The sequence below is a fragment of the Dendrobium catenatum genome, unplaced genomic scaffold (genome assembly GCF_001605985.2).
Source record: "Dendrobium catenatum unplaced genomic scaffold, ASM160598v2 fragScaff_scaffold_1722, whole genome shotgun sequence".
Classification (NCBI taxonomy): Eukaryota; Viridiplantae; Streptophyta; class Magnoliopsida; order Asparagales; family Orchidaceae; genus Dendrobium; species Dendrobium catenatum.
Genome location: NW_021320184.1, coordinates 553,060 through 579,317, shown reverse-complemented (window position 1 = coordinate 579,317; position 26,258 = coordinate 553,060). Strand labels below are relative to the sequence as shown.

The following is a 26,258-nucleotide window of genomic DNA, read 5'->3' as shown; positions in this document are numbered from 1 at the left end:
AGCATATCAGTTGATCGATCTAACGCTCAGAGGCCTATGCCGCCAATCAACGGTCGACATTTAAAGAATACACGCATGAAAACTTCCATATCTGATGTATTTTGTGATAATCAAAATTTATATGCATATTTATTAATGCATTTTGCTCATATTTTGAAATTCTCTTGTATAGCAAGAACGCCATTTCAAAATCCCCATCAGACTGGGGGCATTTTAATATTTATTTGGGTCGACACCGCGCTGCGTGCCGAGATCCCAAATAAATATTTAAACTCTCAAAACAAAGTTGGTTTCTTCTTTTGGAGGGGATGGAGGGCGATGGGATCCCTTGGAGGATTCTCCAAGGTGTCTACCGTCTGGAGGAATGTCATTATGGGTCCTTTTTGGGGCCCACTTCTGATGTTGTTTGTAGATGGGGGCGGATCTCCGGGAAGCCTCACCGGATGTCACGCCCAGATCAATCCTCCTTTCTCTTCTTTCTTTCTCGTTTCTTCGAGGCTTTGGCCTCCAGACTTGTTTTCCTTTCCACCGGGACCTTTCAGCGGCGGATCCCTGAATCTGTAATTCAGGTGTCACGCCCCGATGTTCACCGCATAAAATATACTTCCTTTCTTTCCTCTCCACCGCAACAGATAATCGTTCTCTTGGTGGAGTCCTTCTGGCTTCGACCATCAGTGGTCGTTGGTATCTTCTTTTATTTAATCCCTTCTCCTTTACTGTTTTTAGGACTCTGTATACCCGGGCTGAAAGAGTTTCAGGCTCTTTCTTCCTTGGAGGAATTGGGGCTTCAGGTCGTTGATCCCAAAAGGATTTCTTCAGCTCACCAGTAGAGCTATTTTTTTTTGACCCACTTCAGATTTGCAAACCCATTCCGGGTTGGAATGTTAGCTTCAGGCTCTTGGGCCGACAGATTGGAAGGATGGATCGGGAGTTGTTGATGTTGAGCTCGGAGCTCAGCATTCATCTTCCTTCTTTGCTTCGTTGTAGGCCTTCCTCCATATGAGGAGACCTCAGCATCATACTTTCCAGGCGCAAATAACCTGGTTGGCAGGGGTGTGGTGTTTGTAGTTACCACAGAGATTCTTCCATCAAGCACAATCCTCTTGGTGGCTGGGATCTCAGGCTGTGATAGCCTCTCGAATACAGAAATCCTCCCACAAGGAATTTCAGTAGTAGGTCGTTGTGCTGGAAGATGCACACGACGGGTGACAGCTTCAGTAGCGTTGAGTCTTCTGGCATACTTCTCAACATTCCTACCATTCACAGGAATGGCGGCATTCCTTGCAGCAATCGCCGGGAAGTCAATGCTACCAAACTGGATGGTAGCTCCGGCATTTCCGGTCTCAATAATAGCATTATCCAGTTGTATCCTGGCTCCTTGTCCCAGCTGGACAGTCATCGGGATGTTCTGTAGATCCATCTGCATAAAAGAAAGGCAATGGTTAGTAATTAGAATCTGATACATCACCCCGCACTTTCAAAATGCAGAGACTTGCACATAACATAAAAAACACAAATGGACAAAAATGATTAGCATAAGCAAGCAATAAAAACAATTTTAAAACTCTATTGAATGCTAAATGAATTTGTCAAATGATCATTTTGAAATACTCAAAATCTTGAGTACAGGTTGAAATAATTGCTTTTATAACTTTTGAATAACTAGCCAAAGATGGAAAGAGAAACCAAGCCCCAGTGGAGTCGCCAGAAATCTGTGGGCTCCAAAAATTCGGCCTCGGCCTCCACTCGCTTTTCTTATTCGGCGAGGGAGTTTTAACGAACTAAGTTCCGAGGTAAATTTTGGAAGGCAGATGGGTTTGTAGATAAGACACTACCCAGAGATTTCGCCCTCATTTTGTGAGGACTTTATGATCTGAGTTCTGGTTTCCTTGCATCAAGTTCTCTTGCATCAAGCTCCATGTGGTCCGACTCAAGTCTTTCCTTGAGTTTGAAATGTCCAAGATTAAGTCTTATATTATTCTATTTCATTTGAGTTTGACTTTTCTTGCGAATGATGCTTATGTTGTCTTTCAATTTAAAATTTGAGTTTCACTTAAGTCATATTTGTCCAATGTTCAAGTCCAAGTATATGTCCGAGTACAAGTGCAAGTCCTCATAGTCTTGTTCAATTTTGATTGAATTTCAGTTGAAGTTCAATCCTTTTATAGTTCATTTAAGGTTTGAGTTTACTTAAGTAGATTTGGTCCAACCAAGTTCAAGTCCGGATATTTGTTCAATATAGCTCTTGCATGTCCTTTCAGTTCAATCAAGTCCATGTCCCAAATTGCTCCAAGTCCTTGGATTTTCAATCCAAATTTCGGCAGCCTCCCGGCATCTCCCCCGTTAAGGGGAAAAAACCAAGAGGCCGCCTACCCCCCACGCCACCAAAGGCGTATACGGTTGGTGTCTGTGAGACACCGCGGCGGTTATATTATTTATTTTTCTCCCACCACGGCCAACAAAGGCGTGCATGGGGTTTTAAAAAGTATTTTATGAAAAGATAGCAATTTTTGACATTTCCCCCCACTCGGAGGTACTTATGAGCGACCCCGCCTCGCCGTAGGTGCCGCACCGGGGTCCCATCTCACCACGCGCATCAAAGGCGTGCTTGGGGCGGTTTTCCGGTTCGCCACGAACATTGAAGTAGGGTTTTGAGTTTAGAAAAGTACGTACCTTCGCGGGGTTGCCAGGGTTGACGCGTGGATCGAGGGGTCACTCGCCTCCCTCGTCGTAGGTGTCGCACCGGGTTCCCTCCTACCACGCGCACCAAAGGCGTGCTTAGGTGGTTTGCCGGTCTGACACAAACGCCGAGGAAAGAGAGTGGAGGGGGGTTATTTTATTTTTGTAATTAATCATAATTAAGATAATTAATTATAATCAATTATAATTAATAATGATTAATTAAATTAAGAATACTTAATTATAATTTAATTTAATTAATTATAACTAATATATAATTAATTAGTAATTAATTATTAAAAAAAATTAATCATAATTAAACTTAATTAATTATGATTAAAATTTTTAATAATGAATAATTAATTCTAATTAAAAATAACTAATTATAATTAAATTAAATTAATTATAACTAATTTGTAATTAATAGTAATTAATCATAATTAAAATAATTAACTATAATTAAACTTAATTAATTATAATTAATTTAAATAAGATATTTAACAGAGAATTAAACTCTCTGTTTAACAGAGAATTTAATCCTCTGTTTTAGAGGATTTGGCCGAAAAAGCATGAAAAGAGGGAGTTACCCTCACAACCAGCGTGCTCCCGTTCTTGCTTTAAATCAAAGTGTCGGGACTTCCGAACGGATCAGGGAGGGAATTATGTCGAACGGAGGCGGAGCTAGGGCAAGGTTGGTAGGTGCTCTCTCTCTCTCTCTCTCTCTCTCTCTCGGTATGGAGCCGTCGGGTAGGAGAGGGAGATCCGACTGGGCTCGGGATGAAGAGGCGAGGGTCGGAGGTGCGGCGTCGAAGGAGATGGGGTCGACGGGAGCAGGCGACGGGCTGAGGAGGGACTGGGGTCGGCCGACAGTGGAGATCGGTCTGGCCTCAGTCGGAAGAGGGAGACGGGTTGAAGCTTGCGGCTATGGGAGAAGTGTCGTGATCGGGAGAGGCTTCGTGTAGAAGTGGAACGAGAGAAGAGCAGCCCGAACGCTCCATTTGGTTCGGTATTTAAGGACGCCATTTGGGTACGATCGAGCGGGTTCTATGCAGGAATTCCAGGAAACGACTCCAACAGCGTCGATTTCAGCGGGATTCGCGGATGTCTTCGACGGATACGAGGTAGGGAGCGAGATTACGGGGATCCTGACAGAGCCACGGTATGATTTCAATTTTATTTCCTTTGGGTATTATGCAGAGGTTAACAGACATACATCTGAAAACAAAATTATGACTTAGCAATTTACACTTAGCCTGAAAAGCAAAGATTGACAGTTATGCCAAATTATGAGCACTCTCAAGAATATATTCCAAGAAACGAATTAGTAAATATGGAAGATAAACAGCCCAAAATAGTACTACATTTGATCTGGGAATCTGCTTTGACTATTGGTTTGTTGCTAATTTAACCTTTTGCATGCAAAAACAAAACAAGGGGCATATAAAGAGAGAGATATGACTAAAGAGAAAACATTGCCAAGAAAGATTTTATTTTTTTTTACAATCAGACGTGTACCCATATTTGGCTAAAGGGTATATAGGAGGCAAGTATACAACTATCTTTTTTTTCCATAGTGATGGTTGGAGAAATTTTGACATCCTCAATGGATTACATATTTGTGTGATCCAGCACCACATAGAAAATGATATATTTTCTCAAATGTCAAAAATATCATTTCCATATGGAATCAATAATAAAATTTACAATCTGAATTTTAAATAGAGATTTTCCTCTATTTAATATTTGTTGAATGAGGTTTTTTTATTCTGGGATATTGGATGCCCCATAGGAGTAAGCCTCTATGATTAATAATATCTCAAATGTTTGTTATTTGAGAAAACGTTTGATTAAACTAGAGGTTTCCTTCATTTTAAAATCATGAAATTCTTATTTAAAGATTAGGAGATCAAACTTTAATTTGATTTGAAATGGAAGCCAAAGGAATGAAGCGTAGTACTTGATTATGAGGGAAACTCAGAGGCACTCAAATTATCCTATGTTGAGTTTTACATTTTAGAATCAAATTTTGTTTAGATTGATGATTTTAATTTATATGTTGGGGCTTATATTCCAATAACATGTTTTAGAAGAAATGCCATAAAGATAAGGGGTTATGAAGTGATTGAAATCAACATCTTCATCGGAACTTAAAACTAAGATGAGGACTACCGAGAGATAATGCCTCGAACCTAAGTCTAAAGGAGTGCAAAAAGACTTATAAACTACACTTCACCTGAGGCATAGCTAGCCCGACCTCTAGATTTATTGCTTTGCCTAAAAGAGCTACAGCTAACCCACCAAACACTTTTAAAATCATGAAATCCGGTCTCAATATATATGAAGAGTAGGAAATGTTATTTTGTTTAGAAGTTATAACTTACAACTTGACTTTGACGCCAAGATGCCTAACCATGAAGCTTATGCAAAATGCTGACTCATAAATGCCAAATTTTGGTTATCTAATCCTTAAGTGAGGCTTTCTATATGTGATACATTATGCTATGCATGATCATATTAATTTTAGAAAATTTGACTCATTGAAGGAAGCCATGCAACTTTTCTTATATTTAGAAAAATAAGAAGCCTAAGATTGACTTCAGGTTGTTTATATTTTAGTTGGTAGAAACCTTATTTTGTTCTATGAGACTACTGCAACAAAAGTCCATGCCACTCCCAAGAAAAACAAAAGAAACATAGAAAAAATCATGCTTCTATTGCACACCCAGAAATGAATAAACACGTGTATATATATGTAAATTAAGCAAAAGAAGTGTTAATGTCCAAATTATTATAACCAAGTTTAACAGCTGAGTTGCCTGCCATTACAATTCAGTCAAATTTTATTATGTACTCTACTTGTGGGGGGGTCTTCAAGCACAGGCTTCTAGACAAACCTGAGGCTTCACCTTTAATAGGTACATCCTCTTGATCCACCTCTTCTTTGACTGAAAACCACAAATTTAACATACAACCTAAATCTAATCAAATAAATTTTGGAAATGAAAAGACTCAAAAAAACAATATAGAGGGTTAGGAGCATGTATGTATATAAAGTATGAAAAATGCACATCTAGAATTACTTGGCACTTGAAGTGTGAAGCTCCTACTTCTACCCTATTGGCCACATCTCATTAGGGATTTTAAGTAGCACCTGTTATGTAAACATTTTTATTTCTGATTTATTATGTAATAACCTGTATTTTAACCTAGCTAATTTTTTTTCCTGGAGACAATATAACTCCAAATTGCAAACCGTCTTCGTCATAGCATTATTATTATAGTATTTTACTTACACAAATTTTTTCGTAATTTTTGGGCACTGGTGAAAATCCTTAAAAAATTGGCACCTGTCGGTACAAGTGAGGATTTTGGAACCGTTAGGTGTCTATTTTGCAAACTAATTTCACCAATATTTTTTAAATAAAAGGTATTATTTTATGAATATTTTTTATAATTTTTAATATCCCAAATAGATTCATGTGAATTTTCTTTTGAAAATTGATTAAATTAAATAGTATTATTAATATTATTTTATTATTTTATTATAATATCTAAAAGCACTCTTTGCTTCTTTGTTAAGCCATTAGTCTCATTTTGATTTCGGCGAACAAAACAAGATTTGAGATATTTAGAGAGAAATGTGAGGGAGAAAAAGAAAATCAAGACTTGGAGGTCGCGGAGCGATTTTCATTAGTCGATCCAATTGGGAGATTTACTCATCTTACTAGAAGGAATTATTCATTTTCCATATTTGGTGCTATGCAAAAGGAGGATTTGGTGGGTTTCCTACAATCCTGGCTTATAGGAAATAAGGAAGAAGACGCAACTTGGAAGTTGCAACTTGGAGGAAGTTCTTTGAACATTTAAAGTTCAAAGAAAAGATTATAATCTACCCAATTTGTGTTAGGTAAATATAAAAATGTGACATATATTTAGATTGTAAGCCACCATAAATTTCTTTGAACCTTTAGGGATTCAAAGAGGCCCGGGGGGTTATTTAATGTTATGTTTGAAGGTTCGAGGAAACTCAAATCATTTTTCATGAAAAGGGATAAATGTTCATTTGCTAATTTTGTGTTATTAGCAAATGAAAGGGTGACTTAGGTTTGTTCCTAAAGTCTTGATGATTCATGTGAAAATGTTTAGAGCTTTAGGAAGACTCCAAAAATATCATACTTGAAGGATGATAGGTGAAAACTCCAAAGATGTGTTATGTTATGTTGAGTATTTTGGAAAAATTCACAACACCATACACAAGGAAGAGCGACAATAGCTCCTAAGGGATGTTAGGATTTATGCAATAAAGTATTTAGAGCCTTGTGGATACTCCAAACTTCATGCATGAGAGAGAAATTATTCATTTGTTAATTTTATGCTTCAACAAATGAGGGAGGAGACTGGACCTAAGGTTGAAACTCATGTGACAATATACTTAAAGGCTTGAGAAATCTTAAATCATCATTCATGAGAGAGATATGCACTTAGAAGAATTTTCTTATCTTTTAGAGTGTTTTAAACTCAATTTGGAGAGGGAAAGGTTCACTCGTATAGCTTCTAGGAGATTTTAAAATCTATTATTATATGATCTAGAAATCCTAGAAATGTAAGCATGTGATTTATCATTTTATTAGTTTCATCATATGCTCAATTTGGATATCATTACACCCAACCTATTGGTTTGCAAATTGCGCTAATCATCCTTAGATAATTTCTATGTATTATGGAATATGATCCATGGGATTTGGAAAGTCATGGAATATTCCACACTTGCTTCACAAGCATTTCTCTAGGAGACTAGGACTCTATTCCACTCGGCTTGCACACATGAAGATGGATCAAAAAAGACCCCAGCTCGCCTCCCTCTCTTCGTATACATGAAAACGAGGACTTCTCTGCCCAATGCAATCTTCTGTCGCGATATCCTGCTACAATCGCTGAAATCAGGCGAGATGCAACCTTTGGCAGTCGATCTTTGAATCCTTACCATCATGATCAAATTTCTTGATAAGAAAAAATAATTAGGAAAGGCCAAGAAGTTAAATTGGCTGATGTGGTTTGAAATTGAACCCGAATTAGACTTGACTTAAACTGATTTGAGTTTATTTGGGTTCGGCTGGATCCGATTGAGCCGAATTTGCAAAAATAGGCTCAAATCGACATTGAATTTGGTTCGACAAGGTTCGATGAGGCTCGATTGGGTTCGATTTGGACCGATTTTGGATCGTTTCGATCAATTTGACTTTAATTTGCTTAAATTGAATTTAATTTGATTAAATTAGGGCTCGATTTGGGTCAATTTTTTTACGGCATTTGATCGAGTTTATCAAGCACGATCGAGCCCAATCAGGCTCAAATCGGCTAGATCAGGGTCGTGACGACATGAAAATAATATCATCAGTGGTTTACATCTACAATTTTATATGAATTATTAATAATAAAGCTTTAAAGCACTAAGTGTAATGCGAAGCACAATATTCTTTTTGATTCAATGAGCAAAACGAAACAACACTTTTATTAACCAGAACAGCCATGATTTGTATATCATACATATAAAAATTATGTGTACAAGTCATTTAATTTGGCAAAATTAAACCACGCATGTAATAATTTTTGGTAAATAAGATGCATTCAATAATAATAATTTCTAACCATATGAAAAGAAATAAAAATATAAATAATGAAGTGATGAAAAAAGAATACTCGTGAAATTGTGTGACTAGTAAAAGATTAAGAGGTAAAAGGGGCTTGAAGCGAATAGCGTGTAAGACGAGACATCGAAAAACATTTTCAAGAAAAAACTTGTGAGAGAAGCAATCAGCACCAACAAGAACTAAAGAATAAGTATCTCCATATGTTTAACCGAATTCTGAAATCTAAACCAAGACATTGTTTTGTGTTCAATTCAAGCACGAATTAGTGCGAATACCTGTGTTTTATTATAAGCTTGTACTTCAAAAACAAATGATGCACAAGGCCAACACAACACTTTGATTTTCTCAAAAAACATGCTTTTAATAATATTTATTTTATCATAACAATGTTGTAATTGATGGTCTTTTTGTCATTCATTTTTCAGCCTATGAGAAATAATTTTGCATAAATATTTAATGTCAAGTGTAAATTAAAAAAAAAAACCAACAAAGATCAAGCAGGAACTAAACATACCAACCACCTTTGCTCCTCGTATTCTCTTTAAATGAAAGTCCCCAGTCTTGCCTATATCCTTCAAGATAAGACTCGATGATTTTCATACCAGCCTGAGATGTCATTAAGCATTTAATCCATTGCATCATAATCCGTCATACTAGAACAATAATGAATCCCATATTTAAGGCACCAACAACATAAGATATAGTATTCATAAGGTACCTTAGGAGTGAAGGTTGTTGATACTCCATAAGCAAAATTGAGAGCATCAAAAGATGAGTGGGTTGGATCTGCATAAACTTCTGCAAAAAAAAAAAGATCATTTCTGGTGTTTTCTATCCCAGAAAAAAGTGCAATTGAAGCATAAATGTCTTAATATAACGTGGATGATTAAGTATCATCCACAATAGCAGCAGTCTTATTTCAGTTGTTACCTTTTATTCTTCTAAGACATACATCTTGAACCATTACTTATGTTATTTAATAAACCTCTCTCTAGCAATATTCTTCAAACTTGGGAATAAATAGTTTATTTCTAATTTGGTAGGTCCCCTTCGAAAATAACAAAGAGTAGTGGTTATGTATGGGAAATATTGGGGTAGAAAGTTAACAATCAATTGCTTAAGTTTTGGAATGAGAGTAGAAAATGAATGGATAACATCCTATACCATCACACAACTATTTGCATACTCCATTCGAGATATGAAGGACAAGAAAAAGGTTAATTCAATTCCCAGCAAAATTTGATTAAATCAGAGATTCTATTTTCAATCTCAGTATCAATAACAGGCATAGATATTGCCAAATTTATACCTGTCCAGAACTGACAAGCATAACATTTGGTCATCAATATATTCTGGATGTAGAAAACATATAAGAATCACTGTTTTCATGAGATCACCAAGCGAGTAAACAGGAGTTAAGACTATGCTCAAGGAGCGGTAATGAATCAGCAAACTAATTTAAACATTACATACACCAATACCTATAATTGTTAGTGTTCACATTAATTTGCAGTTGGTATTATTTTTTCTTATGAATCTACAAAAATAATGTGCATTTTCTTCAATCCCTGTAAGCTTTATGATTATCTAAAACTACCACGAATCTTCCATGTCAAAACCACTACAACCTCTAACCATGTTCGGTTATTTTTAACCAAAATAGTAGGCATGCATTGAGGTTTGGGAGATATAATTCAAGTTTTCAATCCTTCCAAATTATCTCATAAAAATTTCATATAGCCTAAGCTTTCGCAGGTGTACCACTTTCCCCATGAACATAAACTAACCCTAACACTTTTTTATAGCTGTATGATTGATTTGAGGTAAAAGACTCTGAAATGTTAATTCTTTTTTATGAAAATGCATGGATGATTGTGTAGTTCACGGTGGTATACAGGGAACTTTGGAATGTTGATTAGAAATTACATAATGAAGATAAGAATTCTCTCTCTCAAACTTTTTTTTTTTTTTTTTTAATTCTCTCTCTCAAAGTTGAATTTATAATTAGCCCTTTGATATTAATGATAATGATGAGTTTAAGGCTCCGTCTGATTTTTTAAGATTAGTACTGTAGGAGTTGTAGAACTTCAATTAGTTTTCTCCTATATATAAATCAATAGTAATTATGTGCTGTCAGACCATTGAGATTATCACTTACTGTTACAATAATGACAACTCATTTATTGATATTCACTCCAGAAGCATACCTCCTTTAAACTGGGTTTGCTCAAAAAATGCAATCGCCTATTACAAAAAAGGTGGCAGCAGTTAGATTGCTGAAAAAATAAGTTCAATAACAGTAACAAAGCAAAAGCACAACGTATTCAAGAATCATATGCAGTGCAAATTGCACTATGAACATCTCAACATCGAGATCATGCAAGTCACCCTCAAATTTATCTTCTTATTAAAAGCCCCTTAACAAAAAACATACTCAGCAAACATGTTATGTAATTGGAAGGCAATTACTAAGAAATTGAAGCTGCAATATCAGTTGCATTCAAAATATAACACATGCAGATGAAGTATTATAGTTGATAATTTTTGTAATTTTATCTGCATTCCAGTTTAGAAAGCAAATCAAAGGGCCACATCGTAGGAATTATATACATCATCAAGAGCATCTTGATAATTTGCAGAACCCTCTCTTCTATCTATTTTGGCTGGGGTGTCAAAATGGGTTTTCGGGTCAGATTCGGGTCCAACCCGAAACTGACCTGCCCTCGATTCATCCAACCCGAACCCAACTAGATTACACAAAGGGGTAAGAAATATGAACCTAGACCGACCCACCCCAAACCCTGGTCAACCCAACCCCACACACACGACTGACCGGGACGAGCAAAGCAGGCGAGTTCAACATGGCTAGTGGGGCGCGGGGGTGAGGCTATAATACCCAAAAATGCCAAAAATAAATATAAGTATAAATTTTCTATAAATGTTCCGTTATTTTCATTAAATTCTACTTTTAATCCCGAACATTTTGACATATAGAAGTATAGGTAAATTCTTTCTTTACTTGTTTAATTAATTGTATAGTTAATTATTTATTGTTTATGATTAAATGAACAGTTAAATTACACACTAACTACTGAGCATTATTTAAAGTATTTACTTAGCATAAACTTCAATATATATATATATATATATATATATATATATTGTACTGTAACATGCATAGAGCTGATGGGATCTAATGGCTGTGAATGGTTGGAATGGTTAGTGGATTTCGGAATGTAAATATAATATTGTGGGCTCCGAAAATTCGGCCCCGACCTCCGCCCTCTGTTGCTATTTCATTTTCATGGGGAGTTTTAACGAATTAAGTTTCGAGGTAAATTTTGGAAGAGGCAGTATGAGTTTATAGAAAAGGAGCACTACTTAGAGATATCGCCGATTCTGCATTTTGCGAGAGCTTTAATTATCTGAGTTCTGATTTCCTATAGGCACGAAGCCCCGATATGAAGTTAGATTGACACCCTGCAGGACCTAATAACGGAGTAGAGAACCGATTAAGGCTAGTCGCTCCATCCAGATACATAGAGATTATGTTTCTTATCTGGCAATAGTCAGAGCCAGCGATGGATTCTTGAGAATTGAGACAGTTAGGAAGTAGTTGGAACAGATTTGATATTTAAAATAGAAATTTCACGCTATCTTGCGACTTAAGCAGAACGACTGGCTCGGGTAGGAACGGATGGATGGGACCCCGAACAATATCCCATGGTTCCATCATCCCGGGCCATCAATGGGTCTCTAGTCTACTTTAGTCAAAGAGGTAGAGTCGTCGCCAACCTGACAGAAGGATCCTTGTACGGATAATTCGACGGGTTAGCTTAGCGTCTCGAACAGGGGACCGTTCTGTAGATCCTGGGGATGGTATCTTGCCTAAGGTGTACGCGTTGTGTCCAATATCTATGCACACAGACACGAAAAAAAGCAAACCCAATGCACCCAACCCGAAAAATTCGTGGCTTTGGGTACCTTAGAGCTCTACCGATTTCATAAACGGGTTCGGGGGTTTGTGCTTCCCCTCGAGATTACGACCCGTTCTGCTGAAAAATCGTGGTTCGGGTTCGCGTTGGCCCGACGGGATTGGCGGATCAAAACTTCGGAAAATCCCGTTTAAATGAGCTTCCGAGGGGTGCACCCTCGACGCTGCCAAGGTCTCCTGCTGCCCCTGCGACCCCGCACGCCTTCCTCCCGTGACCCTGCACAAGCGCCTACGCGCCCTGCCCGCACCCGCGACCCCTGCATACCCCGCCGCTGACCCGGCTCTGCCAGTTTGCTTGCCCGCGACCCCGCACGCCGCCCGCTGCCCCGCGCCCCGACACGTGCCTGCCTTGCCTTCACGCTCGCGCTCGCCCGCGGCGCGCCTCGCACCCGCCGCGGGCAACTCCGCACGCGCACGCGCTGACGCAAACCTGCACGCCTCCCGCGCTGGCCACGCGACCGCAACTCGGACCATGCCCTGCCTTCGCGCTAGCCGCGCGCCCGCGTCCTCCGCACACCAGCCGCACTCCCTGCATTCGCCGGCCTGCGCGCCAGAGCTCGCGTCCTGTGTCGGGTCGGATCAACCTGACAACCCGACGGGTCGGGTCCGGGTCCATGTTTTCGACCCATTTGCATACCCGGGTCGGGTTAAGGTTGACCCGATTGAACCCCGGGTCAGTTCCGGGTTCGACCCGAACCCGACCCGTGACCTAAAATCGACACCCCTACCTAAGGGGACAAATTTGAATCCAACTTAGCTAACAAAGGGGTTTATGCCCTATCGATCATATCTTATTGATTCATATCTGAAGGATTTGATGCCAATAAAGAGCATATTGGCTCTGGCCATAACCGGTATTTTGTGGTGCTATTTAGCGGCAAAATCACTCGGTTCAGAGAGCCCCAGGTCATAACCGTTTATCCTGCAGTGCCATTTGGCGGCAAAATCGCCGATTAGAGGACACGTACCATGTCCTTACTGGCAGGAGATTGTTTGATAATGGATCTTAGTGCTGTTTTCGACTAGGCATTAGCTCTGTGTGAGCTGAAGTAAATTTTAATTTGTCTACCCGGCAAACTATTGCGGAGGGTGGATGAGTTTTGCTTTAAGTGATTGATGATTGAATTTCAATTTTAAATATTCTAGATTTTGGAATTTCTAGAATTTTGAAAATCTTTGTGAAGTTTTGAAGTTTTCATGAGCATTTGGGTGGTATTTAAAAAAAATATTTTTGAACCCCTCCGGTTAAGATCTTCATTCAACACAGCCATCATCGGGGTATATGAGGTTATTTCTCTTTTGTTAATTAAGCCTTGTCGACTCTGTCGAGCTGTTGACAGAGGATCGGGTTTTGCATATTTTATGTCTTTATTAGTGAATTCTCATTGTTACAAGCCTTGAAGGTCTAACATGAATGTATTAAAACAAAATACCCGTCACCGCAATCGTATATTTGTTTGATAGTTCGAACCCTGTCGACTCCTACTAATTCGTATAGAAGGATCGGGTTTGAACCTGAATTCACTTATTGACACACACAGCATCCCTAGATGTCATATGTGTACCAATAGCACGTTCATCAAAGCCCATGCGGGTGTTTGGAGGCATTTTATAATTATTGATTGAACCTTGTCGACTCCTATCTATCTGCTTAGGAGGATCGGGTTCAAACTTATTGACTCGCGCAACATCCCTAGACGTAATGTGTGTATCGAAAATACGTGATCCGGGGCCCATGCAGGTGTGGTGACTGCATACCCCCCTTTTTGTGTACCTATGTGTATACAAATTATGGTGCATGTGCTGGGGGTATTTTTAAAAATATTTGTAAATGCCTTCTGTCTGCTTGTACGAAATTTGAAGATCCGATGGCGTGTTAGGTGCACAACGGGTCTCTTTCAGTAGCCCACATGCATTTACATCTACTACACTCCTTATGGATTTTACCACAATCTTTGGTCCTTACAGTATATCCGCTACTGTTACATGTATGCAGGTAGATCAATTTATTCACAAATTGGCATTGACTACAGGATATTGTATTTACTGAAGTCTTTCTGTATCTACCCACAGATGGCATATGGTGTATGTACTTGTATTCATAGGGAACTTGTATATATTGCAGATCTTCACTCTTGATTGTATGCAGATCAATATGTTTACTTGCATCTTGATGTTGATTGTCGGAGTGTTGTAATATTCTTGTTATCTCTCTAATTTTATCTCTACTTACAAGAAGGTCACTTGAAATTTTTGAATACATCTTCACTAATCATTGTTACCTGTAGCTTGCAAGGTCGAATATGCTTGCTTGTATTCTGATCTTGATTCTATGGATGCCCTAGCGCTTGTTGTATACTTCTGCATATTCTTGTAGAGGGTTTAGTATAATTGTCTAATATTTAGTAGTTATCAACCCGTGGGAGGACTGCTATATGAATGAGGACTCTTTTACGTTCATTTGTGAATGTTCACGTTCATCATACACATCACTATGTTCATTTGTAGGAAACTCTATGCTACTGATTGTAGGCATATTTAGAACTCCTTCAGGTTTGCTTGTGGACTACACATTGGGTGTGCAACAGATCTTTTATAATAGCTCATAGGAGTTTGTATGCTCGTATCCCTTTGCACTTGTTGCATATCGAATCCCCTCTGTTTGTAAGGTTGAATATATTTGACCTCATTTTGCTCTTATGTTTATAACAGATGAGCATAGTTATTTGCATACGGATGAGCCATACTGAATGTTACAAGTCTTCCACTATCATATGAAGATGACTTAAATCTTGCATGATGAGCTTGCTTGATGACATTTGCATTTGGTAAGGAATTCATGATGGCTCTTTGACGTTCATTAGAGATTTCATGCCATAGCTTCTAGGTAGAGATCTTGTTGATCTCTCTTTGCAAGCAGTCATGAGATTTCATTGTGTTATTGCTCAAATGAAGTTTCATTATTGCTCCTTCATCTTATATTGTTCAAGTCATGATTTACTTAAGTCAAATCAGCTTCAAGCTCAAGCTTAGCTTAAGTCTAGGTTCAATCATTCAAACTCAAGTGCATATCAATGTCATTTCTCATTTGATCCTTGCTTGCAAATATGCTTCAAGTTGAATTCCATAAGTCCTCTATTTAATTGTTGATGTTCACTTGAACAATTCAAAGTCTTAACTAGCATTTGTATTCTTTTATTTGATCAAATATTTAACATTCAAAATTTGGGTCCATTTGATCGTTCAAGTCAAAGTTCTTTGTGTCCAAGGTCTTGTTCAAGTCCTCTGTAGTCAACTCAAGTTTTTTTGCATGAGTTCAAATATTCAAGTCATGCTTAATATGCAAGTCAAGTCCAACTTGAGTTCAAGTTCAAGTGGAGTTTCTTTACAGTTTATTTAAGTTTGTGTTCCCTTGCATATGATTCAATTAAGTTCAAATTATGTTCCAAGGTTCACAAGTTCGAGTTCAAGTCCTCTGCTATCCTTCGAGTTCAATTAAGTCCTGGTACAATCATATTTATCCGAAATTTCGGCAACCTCCCGACATCTCCGTTAGGGGAAAACTAAGGGAAACTGGGCCTTCCCACCACGCTAAGAAAAACGTGTATGATAGGTGTCCTCGAATGAGGACACCGCGGCCATATTTTATTCGCCCCTCCACTACGCTAAGAAAAGAGTGCATGGGTCTTCAGTACCTGTTGCAAAAGAAAAATAGTTGTTTCCCCGCAAGCGAGTACTTATGAGTATCCCCACTTTATCGTACGCATCGCACCGGGTTTCCATCCCACCACGCTAGGAGGTTTTCCGATGCACCACGAATGCCGAAGAAGGGATTTTAGGTGTTACCCGCTTTGTTGCAAGCATCGCAACGCACTTCCTCCCACAACGCTAAGAAAAGCATGTATAGGTGTTCGTTGTGTCGCATTGCATGCATCGAGATCAGCCTCTCAGAGTTTTAGAGATCAAAGGATTATACCTTTGCATTCTGGCGGGGATTGTGACGGTGATGAAATATACAAACTTCATTTCCACTTCTCTTTTTTTTTTAATTCTCAGAGAAATTTGAGTAAAAAAAATATCAAACATAGCCAGAAGTTGTAAAAAAAAGAGATTCAAATGAGTTGCCACCCCTGGCATAAATGTCAGGACCATCTAACTTTGGCTTCCAATAGTTGGCAACTGATTCTGCTTGCGCTTTAATTTCATTTGTGAACTTCTGCTTATTAGAAAGCATCCCAGAATTCATCATTAACCAATCCAGAGATTCCATTAGCACGAGACAAGCTCTTTGTAAACCCAAAAGGCTAGCATCCTTCTTTCCATTAGATCCTAAAATTTCTCTAGAGTATCTTCAAGGAATCCAATACCAAGCTAAAGGATTACTTGCAGCTCTTAATGCAATTGGGATTTCTTCATGAATGGAGGCAACATATTTCATGATTATTGTTGACAATAATTTTCGTGAAAGCTTCTTCAACTTTACCTTTTGCCAGGTCTGTTTCAAGAGTTTAATATACAGATTTTAAAACAACAAACTCTTGGCAAATTTCTGTCAGATAAATCTCATTTTTGAGATTTAGAAGGTTCAGTGATTCACGCAAAGATGATCTGGACTGCGAGAGACATTTCAGTAGCTTTTCAAACTGCTTATTCAGATAAAGAACATTTTCTTCTGCTATTCTTCTCTTACAGGACTCCTCAATTGGACATAATACTTGTCACAGCTTCGAGGTTGGTTTTCCAAGCGACCATGTAGCAGGCTATCTCCATCTTCAACATCACTCCCGCCGGGACCATCATTCCCAGAATCCCGCCGATCAAGGAAATCATTATTTGTTTCCTCAACGATCTCAGCATCTCCAACCCATCCAACAAATTTCATCTCTTTTCCCAAAATACCAGACAAAGAAATCGCATCTCCTCCATCATCTTCCCTAGCTAAGAGTTTTATCTCTTTATACTGCTTTCTTTCCCTAAAGCCACTGAATGTTGACTGATATCTAGAACTGCATACTTCTCCAAATCATTTCTCCAGTTGATGTTGCCAAAATCCACAAATCTTTCCAAGCAAAATATGTGCATTTTCCCTTAACATAAGCTGGGCCCTTTCATCAGATACTTTTCAGGATGGCGAGAGCATGTTTCTTCTTATGGGAACGATGAGATCATAAGGGATGGGAATGCCTGAAGCCATGTACTTGAAGATGAGAACTTGGTGTTCCAACTCCTACCATTAGGAAGCCTCTCCCACTCATCCTCTTCTCTTGCATGAGCTACAGGTAGAAAGAAGAGGAAGAGAAACCTTATAGCAGGGATAATTTGTTTCTTTGCTGTACAGGAACAGGGGATCAAACAAGAAGCTACAGGGATTTGGCAAGGAGAAGCCTACGGTTTGGTGTGGAGTTGACCTTGCTAGATGTTTGCAGGGGCTGGATCGGTCACCAAGCTGTAGTCGGACGTTTGGTTGGTCGTGGAAGGGAAACGGAGGTATGATGGGAAGTAAGCTTTCTCCATTGCTTGGTGGCTGAAACTTTCTGTAGCCCTGGGAGAGATTTGGGAATAGAAGAGAAGTGAGGCATGCAAAGGAGGAGGAAGCTCTGAATGTTGGGATCTCGTGAGAAGAGCAGGTGGGGTCGACGGTTTGCAAGGCTTGGACGGATGAGAAAAAGTGTAGAAGTTGGCTGAACAATAAAGGCCATAGCTCATAGTGTTTCGAACAAGAGAACAGGGAAGGGCTGTGATTGACATTACCTCAGCAGCTGAATTCATGGGATTTAGATTGAGATCGACAGATTTTAGGGGATTTTAGCAGAGGTTTCAAGTGGTACGAGGTAATAAAATTAATGTGAATTGATTTCTCAATTGATTTCTAAATTTTTATAAAATTGAAAATAAATTAATGTTATGTCAACATTAATTATCCCTATAAAACGACAGCAACCATCATTCAACTGTGTTTGCTTCTAATTGCGTGCATTTTCTCGATTTGCGTATTGTGCCTCGTTTAATGTGTCAAATCTATCGAATATCTAAATTAGACAAATTAAAAGTGGATTTAGGATATTATCGATGTTCCGGTCACAACGACGTAGTCCGTTTTGAGATCTAACGTCATTTGAGCGACATCGAGGCCTAAATCCCTCAAAATGCTTGTTATCGCTTTGGAACTCCCAGCAGAATTCAGTGTCCAGATCGCAACGATGCCATCCGTTTGGCATTCAAGGTGCGTATCACTTTATTTACCACTTTGGGTCCTTTCTCGCACGGTATGAGGTATAGGGGTCAACAAATATTAATAGTGGAGGATGAGAATAAGTATATGAAGTCTTTGCCTTAAGCCATCTTGAAATATTTCCTTATCCCTACCCGAGAGTTTATGGCGCAGAAGGCTGGAAGGGGAAATTGTTTGGCTGATGCTATAGGTGGCTATAGAAGAGGAATTCAACAACCTTTAAGGTAAGTACATATAACAACTAGGTTGTTATAGATTGTTTGTAAAAACCCGAAATTCGTCATTTGAGTGCGTCGCACCATACAATTATACTTTATGTTTTAAAAGTTGTAGAAGTTATGGTTTATTTGCCTGTCCGATCTCGTTCCCGCCTCGTCCATACGAGCTAACCGGGCCGGATCGTGACATTGTTAGTTGTTGGAATTCAATAAATGAGTGCTGAAAATAAGACTTGCTACATTTAAATTGCAAAAATCACTATCTAAGAAATATTTGTTAGCAGAAAATATAAGGAAAATGAGGTAAATCTGAAGAACTTGATGTTTCATTGAAGTATACTAAGTGAGGGTATTACTGTTGCTAACGTTAAGTAGGGATGTTGATGTCTTTTTGCTGAAAACAATAGAGAAATGATGCCTTTAATTGAAAAAAGTATAAAACAGAGGTAAGAACATTTTAGCAAATAGTTATGTGCTCCTATAGTTAATTGTGGAATGTTGTACAAATGCTTAAATTAGATTATTGAATTCAGGAGGGGAAAATTTGAAAAGAGAGTAAGGGAATTTTGAATTGAATGAAGAAGAGCGTGATAGGGGTGGTATACAAAAGAAGAAAGAGTCGGGATACTGAGGTGAGATAACCAACTGATTCATAAGAATTAGTTTAAATTTCATATATTTGTAAGTTGATATTTGGCCTATTTAGGATAGCTTGCCTCTCATGTGAAAACATGCATTTCCATCTATTTCAATTTATTTGTTTGTAGTTGATTCCGATTACATAAAATGTTGATTCACTTGAAACTAGTGATTGTGATTTAAAAAAAAAAAAAGAGAATGATATTACAAAAGCAAATGATTAATTCATATATGAGGGATAGGCCAGTACAACTGTACAAGTAAAGGTGAAAGGCCTAATGAGGTAAGCCTACGCTCTCAATTCTAAAAGTTGAGAATTTGAACCCAACCTTGAATGAGAGAGCATCTTTAATTCTAAAAGTTGGAATTTGGACCCAACCATGAATTGAAAAGCTAAAATGGTACAAAAGCCTATAGTCATCATGACTTAATTAAAAAGAATGTTAAACAATTAGCAAGATAAAAAGTACTGCTATATTTTCTTGTGATCCATATGGAAGATGCTCTAATCATGTTATTTTTGTCATTAATGTTATGACTTTCTCAATGGTTAAAATATTATTATTAATTCTTAAAATTACTTGTGTATTTCATTGGGCATAGCTCATTAGCAGTGGTTATACTGCAGTTAAGGGAAAGGAGCCCGAAGGGCACTAGGCGGGAAAGAGGTGACCGTTCCTTTTTAGTGTAAATATGTTTTGGTGTACAAAGAGATCTTAAAGAAGATCTGAAGGATAGCTATATAAACTTTTAATATGTAAGTAAATTTTAAAGGTTTTAGTAGAGCTCTGTATTTGTTTCAATTATATTTGATGTTCAGTAAAGTACATTACATGCTTTTCATTATTAAGCTTGTAGTTGATAGGTTGACATGCTATGAGAGTCTAAATAGATTTGTTTTTACTCACTTTATTCTGAAAAGTAGAGGCTCGAAATGAGTGTTATTAAGGAGTCGGTTTAGATTTTCCTTCTCTGGTATACTGTAGATTGACTGTTATGAGGGATAAGCAAAACTGTAGTGTGATAGAGACAAGCACAGGACACGGTGGGGGAGGCGAGTTGCATGTCATGCACGACGCGGTGCAAGGGAAGGCCAATTGCGGGTCGCGTACATTTGGTGTCGAGCCTACAAGAGCGGAGGGTGGGAGCATGCTAGACAGGCTAGGCGACCTGCGCGTCATGCTCGATGCAGTGCCAGGCAAGGTGAGCTGCTTGTCGTGTGCAACGCGGTGCGACGGGTCTACTAGCGCAGACGGTACGAGCGAGAATTGTAATCGGGTCATTTTTGGGTTGGCGGGTTGCCCGGACATGACCCAATTTTTTAAAAGGGTCATTTATTAGAACCTGAACCCAACTCATTTGTTAAACGGGTAGACCCGAAACTGGATTTGATGGGTCAGGTACAAGGTTGAGTTTTCGAGTCGTGTCAAATATTGACACCCCTAATTTTGAGGTTCTCCAACTAACTCTGCAATGTGTGTTCAACCTTTCCTACAAGTCACAAAGTGGTAAGGGGTACTTGCGACTTTTATCCAACAAGAGAATGTAGAGATGTGCTGTGATATAGGGATTGGAGAGAAAATTAGAGAAAAGGTGCAAGCTTGAGACAAAGAGAGATCTTGAGCACACATCTTGGAGATTTAATAAGACTAAAATTCATTTGATCTTCTCTTTAACTCTCTTTAGAAATATTCGTAAAAAATTTGTTGAAACATTATCCATTCTCCTTCTTGTTATCTTTCTAAGGGAAAGAATTGATATAAGTTTTGGTACTCTTATTTTGTACTCATTTGTATGTTTTGATGGTGGATTTTTGCACCTTTTTGACCCACATGGACATAGGTCATTTTGGACTCAATCATGATAATTTGGCATTCTTGCTAGATTTTATACTTGTCGATCCTATTACTCTCTATGGTACATCTTAAAGAGAGTGATTCAAGCTTTCTCTTCTAAAAAGTTGGTTGAAGTTCAAAATTGTACCTAGGAGAAGGAGCCATCCAATGGATTGAAGTCCTCCACCATCATTACTAGATATGAGTTTGAAAAGTTTAATGAGAATAATGACCCGTAGCATTTGATAAGCTTTCTACATGACTAGATTACTCATCAATCACCTCTATTTGAACCATTAGCTATTTGAAGATACACTGCTGCAGAAGCATTTCGATGGTTATAACAAGCTTCATTTGGATTTAATAAATTTTGATGTGACGAATAAAGAGGAAGATAAAGCTTTAGTCTTGTTGTTTTAGGCACCACCTTTTTATCAACAGATTATTATCACATACGTAAAAGGAAAATATGTATTTCTATGGCAAAGAAGAATTCTGCTCATCTATCTAATGGGTTAAGGATGGAGGGAGCCCAGTTAAGGGCTTATTTGTGAGGACAAGTAAAAATTTGGAGAAAGAAAATAAAAAAGAAAGGGGAAGATCAAACAAAGTCTAAGAAGAAAAAAGTAAGATTATTATAGCACATCAAACATTAGAAATTTGAATGTAGGTTAATGTAAAGAATGTTTGAGGAAAAAAGTGAGTTGAATGGCAATTTTAGATCTAAAGTAGCATTGGTATCAAAGAAGCAAATGGCCAAGAAGAATTCTACTCATCTATCTAATGGGTTAAGGATCGAGGGAGCCCAGTTCAGGGCTTATTTGTGAGGACAAGTAAAAATTTGGAGAAAGAAAATAAAAAAGAAAGGGGAAGATCAAACAAAGTCTAAGAAGAAAAAAATTAACATTATTATAGCACATCGGATATTAGAAATTTGAATGCAGGTTAATGTAAAGAATGTTTGACGAAAAAAGTGAGTTGAATGGAAATTTTAGATCTAAAGTAGCATTGGTAACAAAGAAGCAAAAAAAAAAAAGAGCCTGATGTAATTCTCACAACTGCATATTGTTGCACTTCTTCCGCAAAAGATTGGATTCTCAATAGTGGACCTTCTCGAACAATACCTTGAATAGGTATTGATGGTCGAAGTTACGGTCTGTCAATGGAGAAAATGTTCTTGTGGGTAATGAAATGACTGTAAGATTATTGGGATAGAAAAAATTTTATCAAGATAAATGTTGGATCTATGGGGACTTTTAGTAAATTCAGATATGCGGCAGCTAAAAAGAACTTAATTTAATTGGGCTGCTTGTACCCTACTGATTGCATAATTGGAAGTGAAGTAACCATAGTTTTGAAAAAAGCTAAAAGGCTTGGGAAGTGACAATCTTTAGTTCCTTTAGGGCAACACAAAGATGGAATTGGCATCAATTTCTTACTAAGAATATTTGAATGGATTATGGCACATGAGGCATCAGCAATATATCAGAGCTTGGTCAATCAAAGTTGAGCAAAAGGCTTGCTTTGAGATCAAATGACCGGAACCTTGGATTCTATGAGAAGCGTAATTATAACCATATATGTAATACTTTGCAAGACTTTTTCCTTCGCTCAGAGGATAAATCTGGACTAATTCATAACAATGCATATTCAATTGATACGTACCATTAACTTGACTGCATATGCTTTGGATGCTCATCATTAATACAATGTCAAATTACTTCCACTTTCTAAGGTCATTTTTGCAGTTTAACTTAACAAATAAGCAAAGATATCAAAACATATGATCTTTCAACTTATGCCTCACAAAATTGGTTCTCTGTAAATTGAAATGACTCTAATACCGATAAAGCTGACCAATAATCAATTTTAAGCCTTGTTTTGACAGCCACAGGCTCATTGGTTGATGCAAGTTTGCCGATTTATGAAAAAAATACTCAAATAATAGACATACAAGTAGGCTTACACATCCTAATAACTGAGCAAAATCATCCAATGCAAGTAGCGGACCACATTATCTTAATGCGTGGAAACATTATGAACACATACTTGATCAACAGTACCAGGTGCAATTAGAACAAGCGCCGCACCTGCTGCATCCATTAAATCCTAAGAACAAGCATAAAATCAACAAAGCAATTAAATCAGACCTTATATCAAACATACCATACAAGTAAAAAATGCTAACTCACGTCATCAAAAACATGGAAAGATTTCCATTTTTCTTGGAAAAACTAGTGGAAAATACTTTATGTAAGACGCTCAACAGACCTTACGAGGTTGTTTGCTATCCTATTTTAGGCATCAACAATAACAGCAACAATAACAAGCCTTTTTCCTATTATGTGGGGCCGGCTACAAGAATCCTTTTTTCTCCATTGCGTCCTATTAAGAGTCAAATTCTCATTTAAATCTAATAAAGAAATGTCATTTCTAATATTATCTAACCAAGTATTTTTTTGGTTTACCTATACCGTTCATAACATAAGTCAAATCCAATACGTCTACTTTCCTAACCAGATCATCCGAAGGCCACCGTTTTACGTGACCAAACCATCTAAGGCGACTCTCTCTAATCTTATCTTCGACAGTAGCTACTCTAACCTTTTCATGGATATGCTCAATTTGTATCCTATCTGTAAGAGTAACACTACTTATCCACTTAGAGCATCCTCATCTCTGCAACACTTAACTTAATATTATGCTTCTCTTTTATTGGCCAACATTCATTTAAGCAAAATTTAGGTTAAATCCTGCCGAGAATGATTTTGGGAGTTCAAATCCTATTATTTAGATAAATCTTATTTCAACTCCGTTATTGCTTAATTCAGAATTTTTTATTACAAACCAATTACAGAATTTAGAATTTAAAGACCAGGATTTACAATTTACAGGAATTGTCATTCTACTAGTAGCCCAAAAACCACTTAGATTCAAGTCACATCACTTATATCACCGACTTCTGAATTTTAAATTGTAAGTCAACTTCAGATATTAATAGAATATATGTCAGATAGGTCCCTGCAAGATGTCAATGCACGTAGATGCAAAATGCTAGAGTGATATAAAGTTATAAACTTATGGAGAAATGAAATTCTCCTTGAACAAATTTATGAGTCCCATAAGTTCAAGGGGAGAGGTGCATCTGACAATTCTAATGGCAAAGATCTAGTAATATAAGTTCATTCAATTTTAAAGGGATTAAGATATTCTTGTTATTATTTTATAAAAGGATAAATACTGTTGATTTGAAGAGCCAAAGGAAGTGAAAGCAGTCAAAATTCACTAACTGCTGGCCCTTCCCAACAGGAAAAGAAAGAGAAGGTTAGGCAAGAAAGAGGGTGATAGTGAGTCCACAGCGGATTTGGAGAAGGGAAAGAGCAGCAATCACACCATTGTAGCCCAGAAGAAAGAGGAACTCTTGGCACCAGCCAACATCCTTAGAAGGAGAAGAGGCTTAGAGAGGAACAATTCAATTACTTCAATGATTATTCATACATATACCTAATACATGAATTAAGTCTTTTATATAGAAGAGGCCTCACAGTATAAATGATGACAACACCCATAAACAAAGAGTAAAAACTCAAAATAGTTCCCTAAGTATTAGTAAATGCCCAATTTAATCCCAGACTTTTATAACGCCCCAAGTTAGCCATCCGATTATTGGAAAATGTCTCAATTTGATCTCAAAACCAAAAGTTAAAGTTAACTGCAATAGTTAAATATGAGGGTATTTTGACTATTAGGGTATATATGAGATTCTATTATTATTTTTATATATTTTATGATTTATCATATTAAGATAAATAAAAAATCATAATTGAAGTTGACCCATTTATTAATTATTTAATCTTGTTATTTAGTTGGTTAACTTTCATTATGATTTTTATATTTACTTTAATATGATAAATAATAAAAAAAATATTTTAAAAATAATATAATTTCACATACACCATAATATCCAAAATACCCTCACATTTAACTATTGAGGTTAATTTAAACTATTACTTTTGTCCTTAAGACCAAATTAAAATTTTTTCTAATAGTCAGGAGACTAAATTAAGTCATCATGAAAGTTTAGGAATAATTTGAATATTTACTAATAGTAGTGGGACTATTTTAGACTTTTACTCCATAAACAAATAACTAAAAGACCCTAAAACCCTACTACATGAAATAAAGCAAATGATAACAACATGGCATAACTTCTAACTATGTTCCTCATAGATTCGATCTTGAACCGATGGAGTCTTAATGATCTAGCTTCAATCCTCCTAGGTCAAAAAGAGCTGTTAACAAAACAACTGAAGGCAACAATAATGCTTGTGGAGGACGAAGACTGACTCATTGTTCATGTCATAAAATGCATTAAGAAGATCAACAAGCATAAGGAGTTTTGGAGGCTTTGATGATGGTCTCATCTGCAGCATAGTATTGTAAAATAAAGTCAAAGCTCTTTCTCTGCAATCACTTTCTTATTTAGGTTCTACAATCCCGCAAAAAGAATCAATTTATTTATTCTAAGTTATTCTGCTAACTATACAAACAAGGAAATGAGTCTCCCAAATGAACCTCAAAAGGAGTAGTAAATTTTGATCCCCTTAAAAAGTGAAGCAGTATTAGCAAGGAGAAATTTTAAAAACAGCATTTATTTAAAGTTAAATTATATAAAATGGTAGTTAAACAATTTTATTTTTAGCAAATTAGATCAAGTCGCCACATCACTAGTGATTTGTGTGCCACATAGGCAAGTCACCCACCACATGGTGACTTACCTGATGCTTTTTCTGCTACAAAAAAAAAAAAATTATAACTATATGTTTTTTTGCTGCTATTGTAAAAGCATTTTAATCATTTTTAGTTTATATTTTGAAATCTAAAAATATTTTATAATACTAAATAGATAAATTTATTTTTAAAGTCATCATCTTTTGAAACCATACTAATTGAATTAATTGCAACCAGCTAAATCATAAAGACTAATAACAAGACTTTAAGCTCTCGCTC

The 26,258-nt window shown here is 37.2% G+C and overlaps 1 protein-coding gene across 3 annotated transcripts in view; it reads right to left on the bottom strand.

Moving 5' to 3' along the window:
- Positions 1-26,258, bottom strand: part of LOC110102394 (thioredoxin-like protein AAED1, chloroplastic) — a 64,393-nt gene that overhangs the window by 13,919 nt on the left and 24,216 nt on the right. For 2 of the 3 annotated variants that reach the window (XM_020830724.1, XM_020830722.1), the window contains exons 4-7: positions 23,298-23,357; positions 10,538-10,574; positions 9,049-9,128; positions 8,845-8,936 (exon numbers count right to left, since the gene is read on the bottom strand). In XM_020830724.1, coding sequence (XP_020686383.1) covers positions 8,845-8,936; positions 9,049-9,128; positions 10,538-10,574; positions 23,298-23,357 — 269 coding nt within the window. The remainder of the gene's footprint in view (positions 1-8,844; positions 8,937-9,048; positions 9,129-10,537; positions 10,575-23,297; positions 23,358-26,258) is intronic. The other variant, XM_020830723.1, reaches the window with a different exon arrangement.